The sequence below is a fragment of the Lissotriton vulgaris genome, chromosome 11 (assembly GCF_964263255.1).
Source record: "Lissotriton vulgaris chromosome 11, aLisVul1.2, whole genome shotgun sequence".
Lineage (NCBI taxonomy): Eukaryota > Metazoa > Chordata > Amphibia > Caudata > Salamandridae > Lissotriton > Lissotriton vulgaris.
The window spans coordinates 941,198,416-941,220,128 of record NC_141699.1 but is presented as its reverse complement, the minus strand read 5'-3'; the positions used below and the strand labels follow the sequence as shown (position 1 = coordinate 941,220,128).

The 21,713-nt window shown below is 42.9% G+C and overlaps 1 protein-coding gene across 1 annotated transcript in view; it reads right to left on the bottom strand.

Moving 5' to 3' along the window:
- Positions 1-4,093: 4,093 nt before the first annotated feature.
- The window catches only part of WWTR1 (WW domain containing transcription regulator 1), a 194,027-nt gene continuing 176,407 nt past the window's right edge, over positions 4,094-21,713 (bottom strand). The window contains exons 4-6 of the mRNA XM_086944088.1: positions 14,080-14,213; positions 11,691-11,803; positions 4,094-9,991 (exon numbers count right to left, since the gene is read on the bottom strand). Coding sequence (XP_086800214.1) covers positions 9,810-9,991; positions 11,691-11,803; positions 14,080-14,213 — 429 coding nt within the window. The 3' untranslated portion in view covers positions 4,094-9,809. The remainder of the gene's footprint in view (positions 9,992-11,690; positions 11,804-14,079; positions 14,214-21,713) is intronic.

Sequence of the window (21,713 nt, the reverse complement as noted above, 5' to 3'; positions counted from 1 at the left end):
GGGGAGAGCAGGAGTATGAAGCGGGAGCTCCCCAGCAACGCCCTGACTGGTGCTCCCGATGGAACTATGCCCATGCCCCCGGCGGAAACCTAACTGTCTGTACTTACCGAGGTGCCCGAGTAACCTTGACCGATGCCCGGTGGAGCTGTGCTATGCAGATAAAGAGGAGTTTGGCTTTGGTTCATCCCTCTGCCGTCACCTACCCAGCCAGACATCGGACATTGTTTTCCTCGCCTCCCCGTTGTGTTTCCTACCTGCTTCCCTTACCCCTGCTCACCATTACCCCCTACCTTGTCCCTACGCATAAGACATGTGTAAGCGCTAATAACTCACATTATTGTGTAATCTGTCTGTACTTACCTCGGTACCCGAGTAACCTTGACCGGTGGAGCTGTCCTATGCAGCTAAAGAGGAGTTTGGCTTTGGTTCATCCCTCGGCCATCACCTACCCAGCCGGACATTGGACATTGTTTTCCTCGCATCCCCTCTGTGTTTCCTACCTGCTTCCCTTACCCCTGTTCACCATTCCCCCCCTACCTTTTCCCTCTACATAAGACATGTGTAAGCGCTAATAACTCACATTATTGTGTAATCGAATGGTTTTTTTTCTCCTATATCTATACTTGGCTATGTAACCTGTAACTCGCTATGTAACTTGTAACTTGTTGATCCTCATGTAAAGCGCTCTGATACCTCGGGGTCTAGCCAGTGCTATATAAAACTTTGCAAATTATTAAAATGTCCGCCGTCCCCCTTCATCTGGCTTGCAAATGCGATGCCAAATCGTTAAACAATAGCAGTGTGAACTTCCATGACATTCATATAAGAAAACAAGATAGGTGAGAAGCTGTCCCAGAGCTGCAAAAGACTATCCCACCAGGATATTTTAATGAATCATATCTGCATTCAGCTGGCAAGACCCTTCAACTGCAGAGTTTGAATCTTTACTCATCCAATGCACGCTTTCTCCTGCCGTTTCTTAATTGTTACTGATGATCCTCAGATCCCCTTGGTGCACTCAAGCATTCTCGGAGTCCTTCATTTAATCTATCCCAGACATTTCCCTAAACCTTAGAAATGTGGGCATGCGGAGTGACTTCACTTGATCAAACAAACATGACTGGCTGAAATCAGACCCCCGCTATTTAACCTGAAGGCCTGAAACCTCATCAAAGTTTAAACAGCCCCAGGTACTCAGTCTGGTTCTCCCACACGGTTGTCTTTGCCTCCCAAGGATCCTCCACCATTACTTCATCACTTGGAGCCATCACCCCATCATCAACTTCCCATTACTCTTTTCACACCAATCTTCTCAAAAACAAGACCCTCATCATACTAGGGAAGGAAGTCAAGCACAATATTCTTTAGTCAGGACTTTTGGATTCCATATCAAACACTCGATAATACAACAAAATGAACCTACAGCTGACTCTGTGCTGAGCACATCAATCATATAGTCCCTTTTTAAGTGAAGTCCTGTGCCAGCCCACCACGGGACCTGCTGCAGCTCGGTCCCACTGAAATTCCATAGACAAAGTTCAATGCAAGGGTGGAGGCAGCGCCAGGGATGAAGTCACAAACTGGTCACTGTATTTCAAAAAGGTCTTTTTTTTCCTCATAAAAACAACTCGACAACAGCCAGCGCGTTTCGTTCCTGTGAGAGGAACTTCCTCAGGGCAGAAAAAGTGTATGAATAAATTTGTAGAGTGAACCCAGAATACTGACCTTGGACATTGTGGAACCAATCCTTTTTATAATCCTTATTTCTTCTTATTTTTCAAGAGTCAAAATCATGAAAAAGCTTTTCTTAAAGCAGTTCACAGGCGTGGTTTAGACATGAGAGGTATATCTGCCTTGGTCAAACCGTCGTAATGCCTGAATCAACCAGTCCGCAGAAATATTGCAGAGAGTGAGGATGAAAGTCTGTCTTGTGGGTCCTGACGTCAATAGATACTTAAGATCATGATAAATCTCAAAGACATACAATCAGAATGACGTGCAGAGTCACGGCATCATTATTCGACATACGCACTCCTAGGAGTGCGTATGTCGCATACACTTTTTCTGCCCTGAGGAAGTTCCTCTCACAGGAATGAAATGCGTTCGCTGTTGTTGAGTTGTTTCTATGAAGAAAAATAAAGAACTTTTTGAAATAAAGTGACCAGTTTGTGACTTCATCCCTGGTGCTGCCTCCACCCTTGCATTGAACACTCGATAATGATGGGTTGGCACAAAGTAGGTTGGTGATCTAAAGACTTAAAGGAAATAAACCCAATTATCAAAATCCTTGAAATATTATGAACATAAATAACTAGCTTTGCTTCTAAAATCAATACAGAATACATAAATCCACTTTTAAGAAACAGAGCGACTTCACAACATTACCAAATGTAAGGTGCCCATCAAATGAACTCCATAATCCATTGTTGAATTCAAGACTCTACAATGCACCTCCTGTGGCATCACATACTCCAATGAGCATTGCAACAATTTCCCAATGTCTGGCCAGGGTGCCAGTGATCTTATAACATTTCCATGTCAAACCAGTTTTAAAGAAACAAGGTCTTTGCCCAACAGACCAATTCATCTTCTGAATCACCTCCTTCTGAACCATTCTGGACAAACGAATTGAAAGTTTTGAAGCGCTTTAGAGACCTGTTTTTTAACAAACAATTGACTCTACACTGAGGGATAGATCCAGTAAGACGAAGATGGAACAGCACTTGCCATGTCGGCCTGATATTCCTTGCCCTTTCAATATATTCAAAGCTATTACTGCTGCAACAGAAATCAAAAAGCTATGTTAAAAAAAAATAGCTGGATCGCATACGTTATGTAAGGCATAAAGCAAAACTATCTTTTTGGTCACCCTACGTTCTATTGATGTCAACAACACTGCTTTTCACTCATATAGAGCTGTTCCTAGAGTTTGTAAATGACCATTGAATCCCAGTTTATTAAGTTCCTGTAACACAGTCACTGGTGGTGATGTGTGGCTAAATGCCCACTGGGTCATTGGCTTTCTCTTGTTCCACCATGTGACAGACTAGTAAATTGGTCTGTTACAGTAGCTTCCCCATCTTCCTACAACTGTGCAAATTTACTATACAGCCATTCCTGTGGCATCTAGTTTCTAGCACTCATTGAGAGTGACACCCACAGCCAATTGAGTATTTCACTCATTATACAATTAAGCAGTGGAAGAGGTGTGGCGCAGCGGCCAGAGTGCCTGACTCGGTTCGATCCCCGTTGCCGGCGGCAGGTTAGCCCAGCACCATGTGACTCTGGGTAATAGCTCACTTAGTCTTCCCGACGTCCCCCAGTGCGGGGACACCTCTCCGGAGGTAGCTGTGCACTTTACAAATGCTGGTATTTCATTTCCTAGGACGTCCTTCAGAGTATTTCTTAAGGGATCCAGGAAGGCAAAGATCCTGTTCTTGTGATTGAACTGTAAACCTGGTGTTAGTTCTTGCTTCTTCGTGTGCTTGTGAAGTCCATGTATTGTAGTATCTTTACGCACACTCACCGAGTTCCCTATGAGCGGGCAACAATGTAGAACTTGCTAGGCGTTTATTCACACCAGGGGATCGCTGAAAGCACAAATATCTCTGCCATGAAGGCAGGGAATCTTTTAAGAGGACGAGCAACAAGGGGGCGGGGGGTAAAACCTCAACTTACCTAGTGGTCCGATAAACCACCCACCAAACAAGTAAATCTCCCTCTATTTCAAGATGCACAAAAAGTTATGGCAATGCACATGAGGACAGAAATCGTACTGTTTATCTTGCAGAAGCTTTCACAATGACCTTGGACTGTTAAAAATAGATGAACATTGAGTACCTTGATGTAGTTTGTCTCTGTGTCTATTTTTGGGGAATTGGATTGCACGTTTTGAGTGTCGTTTCTGCGGGTTTCACTTTTTACCTGCAGATATTTCAAATCATCACTGCAGAGTTTCAGATTTGCTATCAGTTTTTTTATTTACACATAATGGTAAATTGCTGGAAAGAAGGTAATGATAAAGTATAACTAATTAACCAAACTATTAAAATTAGGAGACGCAGACACAAATAATTAAAAACGAACACAGAGGTTCCAATTCAGTATATTTATTTTTCTTGTATAAGGTCAGAGAACAAAAACCAGTCCCAAACTGTGTGTACAATAGTTGGATCTGATTTATTGCATACATTCGTGATGCAAAATATACTAAATTAAAAACACACGTATGCCATGTAACAAAATAAAAGTTACAAAAGTTAAAGTACAAGCACAATATTGCTGTAGTACATTTGAAAACACACTTCGATCACATTTTCCCGCCCCGTGTTTAAAATGAATGCAAATTTCTCTTAAAAATGCGCTTTCATAATTGCACCTCAAAACGTTACATTCTAATAGTCTTTTCAGACAACAAGTTGCATTGTGACTCACCATAGCTCAAGATAACAGTTTCCACATGCATAATATCACCGACATTGCATATACCAAACTGCAATGGCGGGCAGGAGCCTGGTCCGCTAGCATACAGCATGTATTTTCAACTAAACGTATTGCGTAAATTCTTCGAATAAAAAGTTCTTTCATATCCATAAATAATACAGTGAAATATATCCTGCATATGTCACGAGTGAACCACATTTTGTAAAAGCTACTCATGATATGTCATGACACTGTGAATTTACTTAGAAGAGGATACAGTTCCATTTATAGGTCTATGGAGCATCCCTTTGACAAATAAGACCTGTAGTGTAGTATCAAGTGAGATACTGCTCGTTTCTTCGTCCTGTATCACGTGTCTTCCTTATCAAAGATATTTGAAGGGCTCAATTTAGAGACCAGTGCAAAGACCTACAGCGCTCTAATGCCCTTGGGCCAAGTTGTGCTGCATAAAACTGCAAAAAAAGTGATACACTCTGATGCAACCTTCAGAAATTACACAAAAATGTCTTAAAAGTTGATGAAATCCCCAAGAAGAGCAGGAAATAAGGGATTGCAAAATTGAGCTGATGGCTGCTGCAACTATTTTTGTTTGTAGTGTCTGCAAGTCATTTGCTGCATCTTTTTGGCCAACACAACTGGCGACCAGTCACATTTTTGTCTAGATGCTTCTTTCCGAACATTATTCATCCTTGGTGCTAAATATGCAATTTACCATGCACATGCAAGACGGCACAGACTTTTCAGTGGCACCAATTGGCAGTAGCAGCACATTTGTCTAGCTCAGACCCTAAGAGTTCAAAAGAGAAACTTCAAATACAAGTACTGGAAATACTGAGAGTTACAACACCAGCTCCACCCGAAAGAAATGCTGAACCTCCAAAGTAACCCGGCTGCCCTAAAAAACGTAGCGGTAAAAGGACCCAAGAACATATATCGAAGACGCAGCCATCAATTGAGTTTCGAAGAGCTGCTCTATTCCAAATCTGTCCTTGAATAAGTAATTTTACATATAATACCTGGTTACGATTGTGTGTAGTAAACATTACTAAGACATTAGTATAATTGTGGACGTTTTTGCAGACTGACGACTGCTGGCTTTCCGTCACTCTGGTCTCCACCAAATGTGTGACACAAGGAACGTTAATGAGGAAGCCAAACACTGATTGTTGATCACATTGCAAAGGTGCACCAATAGGAATTTCTAGATATACCAAATGAAGTTGTTAAGAGGCTTTTTTGACCTTCAAGACATGGGTGAACGCTTTCTGAGTGGCCAGCATAGATGAACATGGTGCATTGCATAGCATATGCAAGAGGTCAGAAATATCTGTTGACCGTGGCCAACAGTTTCAATGGAGAACTGCAGCTTCAATAACAATAACTTCCATTTTAGGTATTTTCTTTTCACAACTGTATCGCTTGTTTCATATCCTTCAGCTTCACCTAGGGTCAAACTCGCCAGAAATGCCCAGCCCACTAAGACTCAATAAAAGACTACTTTCTATTTCCAACCATGGACGAAATTGTCCATTTACAAAACTAGCCTTATAGCACACACGATCCTTACTTGCTACCCATGTCCGCGGAGGAGGAGAGGATCACCACTTGTTTGCTCTTTTACAGCCCAGGGGTCATTCAACATTCTGCCTTTGCACAATTAAAAACAATTTTTGGGGAGAGTGAAGGCCGGATCAATTCATAGATTGTCAGATACACCCTCCAACAGTCCATGCAGGATTATACAAGTCGGAAAATCAATCATTGTTCTTCAAATAAACAACACCATTACCCTATCTAACATTTTCAGTAAGTATGGTTGAAAATGTCCCCAAAAATATTTAAGTGAGGAAAATAGGTACAACGTCATAGGCAATTGTGTAGCAATAGCATAAATATGGTGATTGGGGCAGGACGAGGGTCAAAAATGTTGATAAAACTGCAAACGGATAAGAGCTATGTACAGAAGATAGTAACAGATAGGGGCAGTAATGCAGAGACAGATGCATAGACATAGATAAAGAGGGAAATGGACACAGAGGGAGATAGATATACAGATAGGAAGATAGACATACATATGGATATAGGAATGACCACTGATGCACTCACAAAGATGTGCACAGATAGAGATGGGTGAGGAGATAGAAGCAAAGACAGATGTACCAATAGATATCGAAAGGGAGATAGAAGTACGGAGAGAGATGGATGGGTGAAAGATCTAGAAATAGGTAGAAAGATGCATGGATATATACATATATTTGTATAGGGATAGGGGTAGATAAGTACAGATAGAGATAAACAGGCAGATAAAGATTGATGTAGCGATAAATGGGAAAATAGAAATAGACGTGGAGATAGAGGTAGAAATGGGGGAAACATGCAGGTAGATATGGGTATTGGGGAAGACATTCAGAAATACAGACAAATTGAGAGAAGAATTACAGAGGAATATCTGTAAAAAACAGAGACAGAATGAGTGAGAAAGAGATAGAAAGATATAAATGATGACGAGGGTGGGAGACAGAGAGGGACTAACTGAGCACAAACTAATATGCCAGCACGTTTAATTCAGAAATATGCAAGCTCCCATAGCGCCTGTCCATTTAACATCGAAAATTCACAAACCAGTTCCTTTCCCGTGGCCAATTCCTTTTCTGTGGAGGAAAATATGCAAGAATCATGCCCATCTAAAATGTGTGTCAATCGAAAACATTCTGCTTTGAAAGCCTTTGCATAACCACCTGCTTTGCTCAAGCCACTGCACAGCCATCATCGCCTTTGCTGTGATGTATCCAATCGAATCAAAGTAAACAGGCAGAGGAACCTGTCCACCTACAGGCATGTTCCAGCAGTTTAATACTGAACTTCCAGCCCCAAATCCAGCCTTCTCTTAGGTCTGTAAAATATAAAACTTGCCCCTCCTCCCAGTCACTTGTTTACATTACTTGATCTGGTATCAATAAAGAGAATGATGCTGATGAAACGTTATGTATTTTACAAGCCAGCCTGAGAACTGTGTGACCATTTGACCTTGGAGAGGTCACTTTACCATCAGCCCAAAAAAAACACATCTTGACAAGGCCTTCAGGAATGGAAACCATCCAGCTATACTTTGGCGGTGTTAGTGTGGTATGCATAAGTTTGTTTACTAGAACCACCTCCTTCCCAAAAACGGCTATCCCCCCCACAACACATTTGAGGTCGACCTACCACGGAAGTGAAGCATGGAGAATAAAATACCGCATGCAATAGTACTAACAACGAAGTGCAGTAGAGGAAAGAGAATACAAGAGGGGGAAATAGAAACAACACTGCAGCGGCTAAACTGTGAAGCCCCCTTTGGCTAGGGTTCCTGGTAAATGAAGAACAAGACCGATTTCCTCAGAAAATCAAATCAACGCTCAAAGGAAAAACAAAGCAGGCGTAATAAGTCCCTGCCCCTAGCACAGTGACAGCAGGCCAGTTCACTGCTATTCATTCTAGGGAGAACCTTCGAGATTAATTCTCTCCCTCCAATTAATACACTTACAAAAAGGCATATGAACTGAAAATAGCCAACTCTGAAAAAAGTAGGAATATCTTGTTTCACGCAGAAGCAGAGTGGTTTCGAACCTCCAAGAAGTAGTTAAATGCTTCCACATCTCAACTACAGCCTAGTATGCAGGTCAATCTACCTATGTCACGCATAACTCCTCGGCTCCCTCAACCGACCAGATTCTCAGAGCCACCGCCCTAATACTTGTGCCACATTTGCTGTTGCTAATACCGCTTCACACACCGTCCATTGCTAAAAGACATCTGCTCTCCTTCCTTGCAAGGTCAGCATGGACCTCCAAATGCCTTTTCCCACCAAAAAACAGTACAAGGGTTCGCGCTGCCGGTGCTCAGAGCGCAATATAGGGTCTGAGTGACTGTGCTTAACCGATACACACTGCCCAATGCAGTCTTTGCTTGTCGTGAACAACCCAGACAAAGCTCAAAGACTCGCATTCATAATGCCTTTTATTTCATTTATTTTTAAAGTATGTTTTTTTAATTTAAAAGCTTAATAACTTTGATTATAAATACCCCTTTAAAATACTCAATAATACCAGGACTTCATCTGCATATCAGAGAACTGCGCGCTCTGTGTCCTTGATGCTTTCTCAGTCCAAGCTACCTCTTCATAGGACATAATACAGCTATGAGTACACATGGCAGCATAGAGTGCGCCTACTACCAACTGTAGCAGGCGGCAAAATTAGCATATTTTAAGTGACAAGCCCGCGGCACAAAGAACCACTTATTTTTTGTGTCTTCCACAATCTTTCTGGTTATGGTCTGATGCTGTGGGGATTCAAGATCACATTCTTCAATTGATATGCACAGTCCTGACTTTGTGGTCAGGTAAAACACTACTCCAACAAAATCATGACATTTTCACTGCACACCATATTTTCATTTCATAAGAAAACCCACACTTCATTTCTGAGCATGTCAAGATACAACTGCCTAGCAAAAGTGTCGGCATTTGCTGAGTTCATTGTAGTTACAAAACTTAGTAGTGCTTAATAAAATTCAACAAACAACAATAAAGATGCATAAAAAAAACATTACAAAACAATCACATTGCTTATAAAAATGATGGTAGTTAGTACCAATCGGGTCTATTTTACAGTATTGTAGTGTGTAAGTGTTAACAAACATACCCCTACATTAAAATTGGAAGTTTTAATTTCCTGGAAGCCATACAGTAATATACTGAACAATAAACTACAAAAAGTACTGCTTGTGCCTGTGCAAACACATAATTAACAATCTTGTTGCATTTGATTTAAAACTACGCCTTACTCCCTATTGCAGTACAACCTACTAATACAAAGAAGAATAAAGCTCGAGTTAAATAAGGTAAAAAAAAAAAAAAGAATAAAAAAAGCATTTGGTACAATTGTCATAAATACAAATATTGAACTGTGAGTTTGATTGCATGCTTTTTCACCCATTATAAGCCTCCTGCCTGGCATGGGCTAAAACCGCTCATGCGGCTCATCAGGAGCTTCGAAACCTCATGAAAACCCACAACTTTAGGCATCTAAAAGGAACGGAAAGAGTGGCGCTAAATTTACGTGAACTGCAAGGGAAACTAGTTTCAAGCCTGTGGGTGCTGTTCTCCAACTATCCCCATAACAAATCTGATAGGCGGTGTTATAGTAATGCTTTACTCTTGCGCCAGATTCAATCCTAAACCGCAAAATTGCAATTAAGTTATATTATGTTATGAGTCGCTAAGCAAGCAAGTTGGTTGTTGTAGGTTTCTTTTTCATGACCATACTCGGTTCCACGCTGAAGAAGGAAATGTTGTATTCTGGGGATTGATGCATATCGACTTGTTACAGCCAGGTGAGGAACGGCTCGGTTTTGTTCAGCACCGACTCCACGTCTGTCAGAATTGGTATCAGGTCTTCAGACTCCAGTGTCCCCAGATCGACATTCGTTCCTGGGAGAGAATCAAGGAAATCAGGGAAGCGGCTCTGGGGATTTAGATTCAGGGCTGGTTGGCCAAGGTTTTCACCTAGAAAACAAAAAATATGAATTTTAGTGATTCTGTAGGCCACAGGGTCGATTATGTGTCTTGGTAAGCCAATACCACAAATACGCTCTCAGGGAGAATGGGATCATATGAGGTGGATGAATTTCAGCAGGAGACTCCTTATACTTGTTCATACAGTGCCTATCTTAGAACCAAAGCATACAAAAAGAGGGATGACTGGAAGCATGGCACGGTCTGCCTCATTACTGCACCACTGCCCCACACTATCTCACCAAATTGAATGGACATATGGGCAAGTAGCAAATCATGGGATCACCACAAACTTCAGCGGAAGTGAGAAGGCATCCCTACTCGGGTCGCGGAAGCAAGCAACTATCCACATGCTGTGCAGGGGCAGTGTGCGCCCACTTATATACAAGTAAAAAGCAAGGAAGTCCTCTTTAAAACTGATGACAGTCTTCCTTACATCAAGCATAGGGTTCACTCTGCGCAGTATCTTCCGTTGACACACATTATTCAGAGACCATATGGCATCTACATTAAAAGCCTTTGTAACACAATCTCACCAGCAAATCTTAGTGACATATTACGTCTCTCTACCGATGACTTGCTTACTCACTTCCTCTCTCCAGCCATATATATATATCGCGGACTCACTTCCTCACCCCATCTATAGCTGGCTGACTCACTTCCGGTCAACATCTTCGCCTCCAAAATACTTCCTCTGCCTATCAATGCCCCACTAACTCACTTCCCCTCTATATGTACAGCACTTTCCCATGCCACCTATAGCTTGCTGATTCATTTCCTCCTCGCGGACTCACTTCCGCTTGTCCTGTGTGCCCCGGATACATTCTCTCTCTCCGCCTTTATCTTGGGGACTTACTTCTGCTCTCCATCTATGGTGCGTTGACTCACTCGTGTCATCCATGGCTCAATGAAAGTTACATTTGTGCCTGGATTCACCTCCTCATGAGATCTATAGCTGGGATTCTGTCTAAGATTACTTGCACATGGGTAAACCAGAATCCAGGACCAATATGTTTATGCCGCCCAGACATCTATGGTTGAGATTGGCTGAAGGATGGTGCATATGGAGTCCCATTTGAAGCCAGGACCGACTTATGATTAGCACGCTCAAGTGTCCAAAGGGGTTTGACTTCCAACTTGGAGTCAAGAATTAACACAGTCAATAGGTTTGGCTATGTACAAAAGTAAACGAAGAGCATGTTTGCATGCCTTTGTGGCATATTAAGGCTAGATCTATAAGCTTCATCAGAGTTAATCAGAATACATGAAGAGCTCCAGAAAGCAAAATGAGTCCTGATTAAAACATTTCTACAAATCGTGCTACAGTGAAAATACAAACTGTGACTAATTTTTGTACACGATGACTGTATGAAATAAGGAAAGTAACGTCTGATGTAAAGATGTACTTTTAAAATGTAAAATAGTCCTTTGAGGATTGCAGTGCAAGCAATCCACTGGACACTGATTGATCCACCAAACTGCAAATGATATGTGGCGACAGAGAAACTCTGGGCAGGGCGAAAGCCCACTCTATACACATTTTAAAGAACTGGTACCAGTATCCAGCTCTGCTCTCACATCCGACCTAAATGACTGCAACTGAGACAAACCAACCCTACCCAGAGAAATGCCAACAGCAATGTGCAACAGGAATAAAAGCAATAAGCTATAGTATCAGCCACACCCCTACCTGTGTCCATTTCATCCACGTTGCTGAGGAAATCTTCTGGAGTGGTCGGTATGCTGTAGCATCCGAGGCCCAGGCCGCTGTCTGTGCTCTGCTCCCGCGAATGGTATGGCCCACTGCAAACAAAATGGATTCTGAAGTCAGATCGCCCAAGCATCACAAAAGGAGCAACATAGAGTAGGCTGGCGGTTTTGTCACACTGCTGCTTCTGACAGTGGCTTTTCCAGCAAAACATACAGCATTTTAGACAACATGTTTATCATAATTATCCTCTTAAATCTAAAGGCATAAGAGAAAGTTGATAGGAACTACAGAAAATTTCATATTTATCAGTCAATCCTCAATACAAAGAGAACACGCATACAAACCAGGATTGTAAGTGGCAGTTGCCAAATCAGATGATCAACACTGCTGTACTTCAATACTTGTGTTGTGACATACAAAGATCTAAAGGCCAGGGTGGAAGCACTTCTAGCAACTTAATCGGGATGAAGAGGCAGAATCCCCAGAAGAGGAGGAAGACAGACATAATCCCATTCAATACATTTGTGAGTGGGGGAGAGAGGAAACCTCACCAGTCCATGCCACCTGGTAGCAAAAGTTAGAGGATCCAGTCTCAAAACGCAAAACCCCACTAAACTTTCTTGAAACTTGGGAGTTAGAGACGTGACGTGAGAAAAGTCATGCCTTGCAAAGCCGACAAATCGACTGGGGCAATAGATCACTGCAGAAGGACAATTGTGAATTCTTATTTTAGTAAAGATACACAATTCACCCTAAACAGTCTACATGCAAGATGAAGAACATATGGACAACAGGGATTATAGTATAATGGAAGTGGTTGATTAATGTGAGCCAATGAATACCGGTAAGCATAGTCCACTGGAGGGAGTTAAGTAGGATGGAAAAATATGTATGTTCATGGGCGGTTCCAAGCACCGCCCCACTGCTGATATCCAGCAGAGGCAAGAGTGAAAAATAAAATTCATCCTGTGCTTCAGGGAGGAGGAGTGATGGGCACTGATAAGGGCGCATGTCGGTTTGGCCGGCCATCTTAGGACGGCCAAACTGAATTGTACTTAGCATTTCTCCAGCCCGAGCTGTGTTGCATAGCCGGGTGGAGAACAGACACATACTCCAAGGCCTCGTCTGAATGCCAAACCGGCCACTCAGACCAATCCCATTGCTTCTATCGTGCTAGATAACAGTATTCCCAGCATGACAGCAGCGTAGTGATAGGTATCTATAGCGGGCCTGCACTGTGTGCACCAGTCAAGGATCGGGAGAGGAGTAAGGTGGCGCGCGCAGCATCAGGTAAGTGATATTTTATATTTTCTTTTGTGATATTTATTTTTGCATTCCCCAACGCTGCCGCCCTACCATGTCGCATTTGAAGCTGCCGCTACAGTGTGTGTGCATGGGGGAGCTCAAAAAGGGGCTTTGTCTATGTAATTAAGGGCGTGACTTAAACACAAACTACATTTCTGTGATATCCATAGTGTCACCCAACTGGTATTTTGGTGCCTCCATTATTGAATCCAGATACATAACAGAACTGCCATACATCTAAAACCAGCCGAGAATATTGGCTGTGTCCCTGATCATTAGCTGTTTAAGATATAGCACTATACAAGAGTAACATGCTAGATGGAAAATATACAAAAACAACAACGTCCTGAAAATAGCTAACATTCTTAGCGCATGCACGATTAAGTAAAACCTGTATAATACTAACAGGAACTAAACCACTGACTTGGATTAACCTAACATTTCTTACACAAAATCAGAGAGTCACCATCATAGCACTGCGCCCCAAGGGATGCTGTCATTGAGCCCTCGCTTGTGTGTGCCCAACCGGTAGACCCACCTTTGTTCCTTCGTAATTAGGGGCAAAAGGAATTCATGTTGGCTTACTCTTGAATGCCAAGAAACTGACACCCACTGCCCAGCGGTGGCCAGCAGAGCTAAGCGCAGTGGACAGGGCGGGGCAGGGTGAGGGGGGAGTTAATAGACAACGGAATAATTAAAATTAAATAAAACTATTCTGTCACCTGTCGACTTCCCCACTCCGTCCCACCCAGCCCTGCTCTACCGCGCTTACCTGCACTGGCCGCAACAGCCACTTCCTCTGCCCCACCACACCCCCCCCTTTAGTGCTACTCATAGTGCTATTTCCTCAAGGTCAGAAGAGCCATAGACACAAATATAAAAAAGTGAATGGTGCTAGGCTTGTATAGTCATGGAATGCATATGAAACGGGGAAAAAATGGAGTTAAAAATGTTATCATTCAGTGCGTTTTCCTGTTTGTAGAATAAAATGGAAATCATATTGTTGTTATTTCCTTCCACAGCACAACATATAACAAGGTTTGAAACGGCATGTCCACATTACCTGTTCAGGAAAGGGTCTGATCCGTTGTTTGATATTGTCCTCAAGTCCTGTGGCAGGGCAGGTGTGTTCACAGCTGTCTGCACAGGTGCCATGTTCTCAGACTCCATGGGAAGTTGTCGACATAAGGCTGCTTCCTATATGGAGCAAATAGAGCACAGGAAAAGGCAAGGTTATTCAATAATTTCCTGTGCAGCCAGCATCAAAAATCACACTCTGAGGTGGCACATGTGTGAGAATGGGCCTAGAGCAAGACCAGTCTCCCAAACGCACCCAAATGAAACACAGACTAGAATGAGACAATTCCAGACCCAACCACTAGATGGCGAATAATGCACAGCATACTGCAAAACTAAAATATCCCACACACCCCATTTAATCAAGCACATGGTCACGCGCTGTCACTGAATGTGCAGCAAAACAACTTCCGAATGACGACCACCTTTTCTCTCATTATGGGACAGAAAGCAACTGATTATATAATTTAAAAAAATGCATGTGATAGAAACGCGTTCACTGTGGACAAATAAACATTTGCATTCCACCAAGCCTACACTACATCAAAAAGATGTAGAAATAAGATCCAAAGCCAATGAAAGGCAAGCCAATCCTGCTAACACAGTAGACCAAGTGTTGTCACTCAGTTAATGTATCAGAGCCACTACAATTAAGAGCAGTGCACTACAACTGAGCAAGCCAATTGAGAAAGACTGTCTCAATATCACTTATGTATCTTATCAGACAACCTAGGATATTGCAGCATGGATTTGCAAATCTTGTGGCACAAATATGGCCATTTTCTGCACTTTATTATACTATTCTTTCAGCATCCTTTGCGTGGTGGGCCCGAAACTGCATTACAAAAAAGCACCCCCTCCCCCCCTGCCCCATGGGTGGCAGGCCCCAGATTTGCCCTGTGGACGGTGGGCCAAAAACGTAATTTAAAAAATGTCCCCTCGGCATGCTGTGTGCCCACAACAACATTAAAAAATGTCCCCTGGGCCCGCCACAAGCCCCATGAGTGGTAGGCCCTAAATTTAATTTAAAAATACTGCCTTCCGGGCCTGCTGAGTGCCCTGTGGTTGGGGGGCCCGAAACGTAATTTTGAAAAAAGCCCCCAGTGCCTGAAACTGCATACAAAAAATGCCCCCCTGAACCCGCCGCTTGCTCCATAGGGTGAGGAGTTTACAGTTTTTTTAATTGCCCGCTGGGCATGCTGCATGCCCCATGGGCTGCAGGGCTGTTTATTTTGTTTTTTTACTTTTTTTGCCCCACCAGTACCCCTTGATCCCATTCCGCCCTCATACACTACACCCTTCTATTTCTAGGTGCCCCGAGTGAAGATATGGAAGCACACTGCTGCAGGATACTAGGACAGGAATAACATCCCTGATGTTGGTGTCCTGATCGCCACCGTGCAGGCTTCTCTTGAGTCTGGTCCCGGTGGCGAAAAATGGGAAACAGCAGGCAGGTGAGGAGTAAATACACACCTCGCCTGCATTCTTCTATTAGCCCAGTCGCAGGCGGTTTTGTAAAAAGTTGTTAATCACAATAGAGCCGCTCCCAGTGGGTTGTAGCTAGTGCTAATTAATTTGTGAGTGCAGGCATCTCACAAAAAGTGATGGACCGGTCTCACACACCACCTGGTGGCATGCTTCATCATTGACCAGTCCTCGCCCTCTAAAAACTTGGTTTGATTGAGGGCGGGCATACACCTGACGACAGGGATGCACTTCTAAACTAAGTGGGGCCCTAAGACAAATAGTTAGGATAAAAAACCATTATAGATGTCAAATTAAATTTTAATGGTGCTGGCATCTATATGGTAATTAAAATAAAGTGATTGGTGTAATGGGGATATTATTGTCCACCTACCGATATCAATGAGGTCGACATGTTTCTGCTATTTGCCCAGTAGGGTCCGTGGCATTCATCAGGACCTAAACGAATACATTAACTGCGGGCTCCACTCTTACCAAACTATAGTGAGAGAATTTCACTGGTTGGGGTGAAAGAGATCACTCTCCACCGCAATGTGGCCTGTATCTAAAGCCCTATGGTTGGGACGCTGTGCCCCATAGGTGGGTGAGGTCAGGAGACCCCTTAGGTCAAACATGATACGTGACGTGGTCCCAGCCTCTGCGCCTATGTCTGTGCTCCTCTGTAAGGTTTTGTAAAAAGCACATGCTTTTCACAAAACTGCGGATTTTTATGATTTTTTGCAAATCGCGAAATTCTGGAGGGACTGATCTTTATTCCAAGTACAAGCTATGTACCACGTAATAAGGCTGTTGTGCTGTTTTTAAGCACTTTAAATAGCAGATGTTATATCACCTTATTTAAAAGTACGCAATTTATCAACCTCAAAAGGGTGAAAGCTTGTGTAGAACTAGACAAGACTCAAACTGGTGATCTGGAGATATATCGTAACCAGACCAAGACTCAGGATACTGGACCAGATCGCATTGGCCGCAGAATCTCCATCAAACACGCCCAATTTAATGTGTCAAAAGCCTTCTCTAGGTGCACTGCCACCAGAGAAAACTTTTCCTCACTATGTATAATTGAAGGCAGCATGTTTGTAAGTCTACAAATAACTATTGCCATGCTGCGGCCCGGGGGTTGAATCAGCAGTGATTGTCATAAACCAGTCGTCCCATCACCTGCCATATCCTATTGGCCGGGATTCTACACAGAACCTTAATGTTGGAGTTTCATCTTTAGAGTCTGTGGAAAAAATCCAAACTGAAAAGCGCACCTTAAATCATAGGACGATGCACATGTATAGTGTGTACATTGTCAGTGTGATTTAAGATACAATAAATGTATTTATTGAACTCCATAGACTATCACTAATTAAAAAAGAATGATTGAATACAAAGCACTGAACTTTAGTGTTAAATGGAAGTGAAAAGATGTAATCTTCAGTCTCTGAACTGTACTATATGAAGACCTATACCCAAAATGTCGCTTACATGCTAAACCATACTGGGTGATCCATAGTTCATCACCTTATTGCATTACGTAGCATTTTCCTCAACCATCCAGTTTGAGAGCATCGAAATACAGAACCTGCAATCTACAAAAACCTCACCAGTATATGGCTTATATAATATAGCTTTATAGCCCGCCGTAGCAGGCTATACCGGCCATTAAAGGTCCACTCTAGTGTTTGTTTGCGGGCCTTTAATGGCCGGTATAGCCCAGCTATGGTGGGATATGTAGCTATTAGAACATTCTGCCCTAATTGCTGAAACAAAAGCTGCACAGAGCCAGAAGGGATCCAAATCCCCTCGAGCTCCGTGAGACCTTTGTTCACAGCTCTTGCTCCGAGTGTTCTACTGCCAACAGCCACGTGCAGGGCCACGGCTGTTAGCTTTTGAACTTTCGCATCACAAAAGGCATCTGATGGTGTCTGTGGCTTGGGCAGGACGAGAGAGATAGGTACTCCGGTGGTGCTTGTACTTTGAAGAATGTGTGACTATAAGACAGCACCAAACTCCTGACTCGCATGGTGCTAAATAGCGCTACCCAGTAGAAAAAACGACTGGAAAACCGAAAGAAACAGGTCAGCGCATTAGGCCTCATTTGCATGAAATACATGCTGAATCTTTACAGCAGGGACCCCCTAGAGTAGAGATTCTAGCCCTGAAGAAGGCCCCAGATCTGTGAAGGCTCTAGTTGTGGGCTGAAACATGTTGGCATTCTGAAGTGGGTAAACCTGAGCCAATAACGTTCAGAAGGAAAACCCCTTTTTGTATCATGTTTTTATCCAGTACCCCAGGTACCCTATGAATAAACTTATTGATGGGTGTACCTTTAGGTATTTTTAACCTCACTCATCTGGTTCCATGCATGGCCAGTTAATATTTTATATAAGAACTCCCATAGCACCTTTTTTCTGTGAGTCTACCCAAGTAGTACCATCTTACCTGGGTGTGGAAAGATGCCTATGATGAAGCATGTCACAACAAGTGAGTGAGGCATCTTCTCTAATATCTTTGGATATCCCATCACCCAAAGATAGTCAGAGGCATAACAATTGACCGCAGTGGGATCCTTTTACACTCCTCTGTGTTTTTCGTATGTCCCTTTTCCTTAGATTTGTCTGAATAGCCCCTACGGATACACAGACACCAGCAGTTGCCTTTTGTGATGCGATTGTACTTGGGAGATTGCAACTGATCTGCTTCTCTCACTCTCTTTTGTGAATAAGAGCTTTTGAACTTTCACAGCAAGAGAGATGAAAAGGGGCTGAAGTCAGCCCCTGGTTCTCCCCAGCTGAACTGCTTTTTGTAGTTCACTCACGCCAGGGAGACCCAGGAACTGAGCAGCATTCACCCTTCCCTCCATCTGAAGCCGTAGTACAACTGAGCTACAGGAGGAGGGAAGGGTCAAGGCCACATGTGTCCTTCTATATCTGCCTTTCTTTTTCCTTTGCCTAATTAATATATCTTTAAGAGGTAGGGGAAAGTGAAAGGCAGAGGCTGTGTATCGGGACACTGAAATTGTTGAGAGTAGCGGGTCACCTGTTCATATAGGTCGCTGCTGCTCCAGTCTTCAATGGAGCTCTCAACATTCCAATGTTCTAATATAGCCTTAGAGCCCGCTGCAGCATGCTCTACCAGCCATTAAAGGTTAGCGCCGAAGGAGAGGCCCTTTAATAAGGGAACGGGCCTTTAATGGCCAGAAGAAACAGCTACAGAGGGCTCTAAGGCTATTAGTTCCATCCCTAGAGGTCAGAATGTTCTAATGTGTAAGACCAAGGTCTCATGGAGCCCGAGGGGGTTGGAATCCCCTCGGGCTCCGTGAGGCCTTTGTTCTGTTGCTGTGAAGAACTATTGGAATGTTGATGCTCCGGGCTTCTACCAGCCATTAGAAGCCCGAAGCACTCCATTGTTTGTCTTCAATGGAGCTGGCAACATTCCGAAGTTCTAACCGTGCTGAACATTTAATAACAATAAACACTATGTAAACAGAGTACATGACAAACAGAGAAATTACACATTTTGGGTAACTTGTGGCAACGTCACCAATGAACGTTTCATGTTCAACAAAATATTATTTCAATAAACATCACTCAATTCCTGGATATAATCTTATATATACTTGATAAATTATGAACACTTGAAAAACACATCTTTGATTTTAAATGTATCATATTTTTTCCAATGAATGTTTTGCTCGATTTACATCTTTTGATGACTCAGCTCGTGCTTTGGCCCTTAGAGCCAAGCCAGACCCCTAGTTCGGCTCCCCCCAGGGCTGTCCGTAACCCCACGTCCCAGAAATTATGTATTGCTTACACCCTTGATTCGGTTCATATCACTTGCCTGTCAAGCAGTTTCCCTAGATATATTTGAGCGAATCTGTTCTAGTGAAGTGTTTGTTGGATTCTGTAGTTACCCATTTAAACCACCAGATGTCACTGCAGTCCAATAATGAAGTGATACACTATCTGTGATAAACTATTGGTGGGGGGGGGGGGGGGGGGCGAAAGTATTCACTGGGAAAAAATCTAACTACAGCGGGGAAATGCAGCATTTATCCAGTGTTCACAATGCCACTGACACTGGAATGAACGTGGTGTGCCATACCAAAAAAGAATCGATTTGAAAAATGCAGGCGGTACCAAAATCTCATGACATTTGTTTCAAAGCAATTTGCTTGAAGACACACGAACAGACCAAACATGGTGGGCGACAGTGCATAAAAAAGAAAATCAGAACAGAACACCTGTTAATTGATGGCTGTAGCAAGGATGATGAGTTCTGGACTTCTCATCAAGATTGTCGATGACGCATTTGTGTCAGACGTTCTGATGCAAGACATAATTGGCATGAACTGCTCCCTATGTTTTGCAATAGGGAAGGGTCACATCCTGGGACATTTACAGAGCAACCGGAACGACATGTTACTAAACAACTGTCCCTTTGAAAACGAAACATATTCTAATCTAAACCTTCCTTTAATCACAAGACTAAATGTTAGACTTCCGTTTTTTGCAGAAAATTCCAGTTAACCAGTTGGTAATGGTTTCTACTGTGTGCAGTTACAACATTACATTTTTGGGACCTGTTCTGAATAACCCTGGGCGAAGTGCTACGCTCGCGTAGTTTGCGAAGTTTGCGCTACTTCGCACTACGCAAATTGCACGTAACACATAGCGTAGCAGTCATTTTTTGCTTGCTTGTGGTCCTCAACGTCAACTTTACGACTGCGAGCGAGCAAAATGACATCCCAGCAAGACTTTTTCCTCGTTCACGATCAGCAACATCAAGTTGCCGATCGCGAGCGTGGAAAATAAACCTCCCGGCGAGATTTTCAATGCGGGGAGGTCAGGTTTCTCATTGCGAGTGGTCGCGTATGCTCGTGACCGCTCGCGATGAGGAACTACTAGTCGGCGTTGAGAAAGCTGCTGCTCGAGTAGAAATCTACTTGAGCGGCAGAAAACGACCGCTTGCACTGTGCAAGATGCGGTTTGCAATGATTGCACACTGCGGACAAGCATCCGGCACTGTGCAATCAGTGCGAACAGCATTTTGCACAGTGCACTCCGCGTAGTTCGCATAGTGCACTTCGCGTAGCTATGCGTAGCGCTACTGCGCGCACTACGCCCAGGGTTAGTGCTGAACACTTAAGACAGTGATACTCTAAGTAGGGCCCAGAGATCGTATGCGACCCTTCTGACCTTTACATGTGCACCCCTCCCCGCTCCCCCCCCCCCATCAACAATAGCACTGTGCTGCTGTTCACTCAACTCAGTACTAACATTAAAACGATGTTAAATATACAGGCAAGCCTTTATTTAAAAGTTGATTGAAGTTAAATAAAGGAAGTAAATAGGTTGTCATGCACCAGTTAACTTTAAGAACACTTATTTTCAAAGTAATCTTGCAGCAAAAGTGTAAAAATATAAGATTTCTTCAAAAAGTTCATAAAGTGTATTTCATTAACATGTAGAACCATTTCCCCTTAATATATCAGATCAGATCAGAGCACTGAGAAGTCTTTTTTTGAAGAGATAGTTTACAAATATGAATTTAGAAACAGACATACTTCCCCACAATAACAACAATGCCAATAGTGAAGTAAGAGGTAAGTCAGTTATGTGCACTCTTAGGGTGGCCTTCTATTATACATGAACAACATTCTAGTTTATTAAAACCGAGGAGAAGGTTTTGTGCAGCGCACATCCTGAAGTCATTTGTGGTCCTCTTAAATGTGATAATAAAAGATAAAGGAAGGAAAGTGAAACAAAACAATTGCATAGGATCACACAATTTGGTAAAGTGGGATAGCTGGGATAAATCGCAGGTTTTCTGGTTTCACATATTGCAATTCAGCCACTAGATGTATATGCTTCACTTCCACTATACCCACCTTACCGCATGCCTCCCCAGAATCAAATCAATTATGCCAAGCTCTCTGGAAAGATTTACAAATAAACACAAATGCCCCATTACGGTAGTATTTATAAGCTGAGAGCGACGATCTGGCAGTTCGCCATTAGGGGAAATGTCCTTGCCTCTGGGGGCTGTTAAAAAAGCGATCAACGGCTGGACGAACAAAAATGTCACTGTTGCAAGATAAAGAGGTCCCTGCATAACGATCTCATGCTTGGGCGATAATCCATG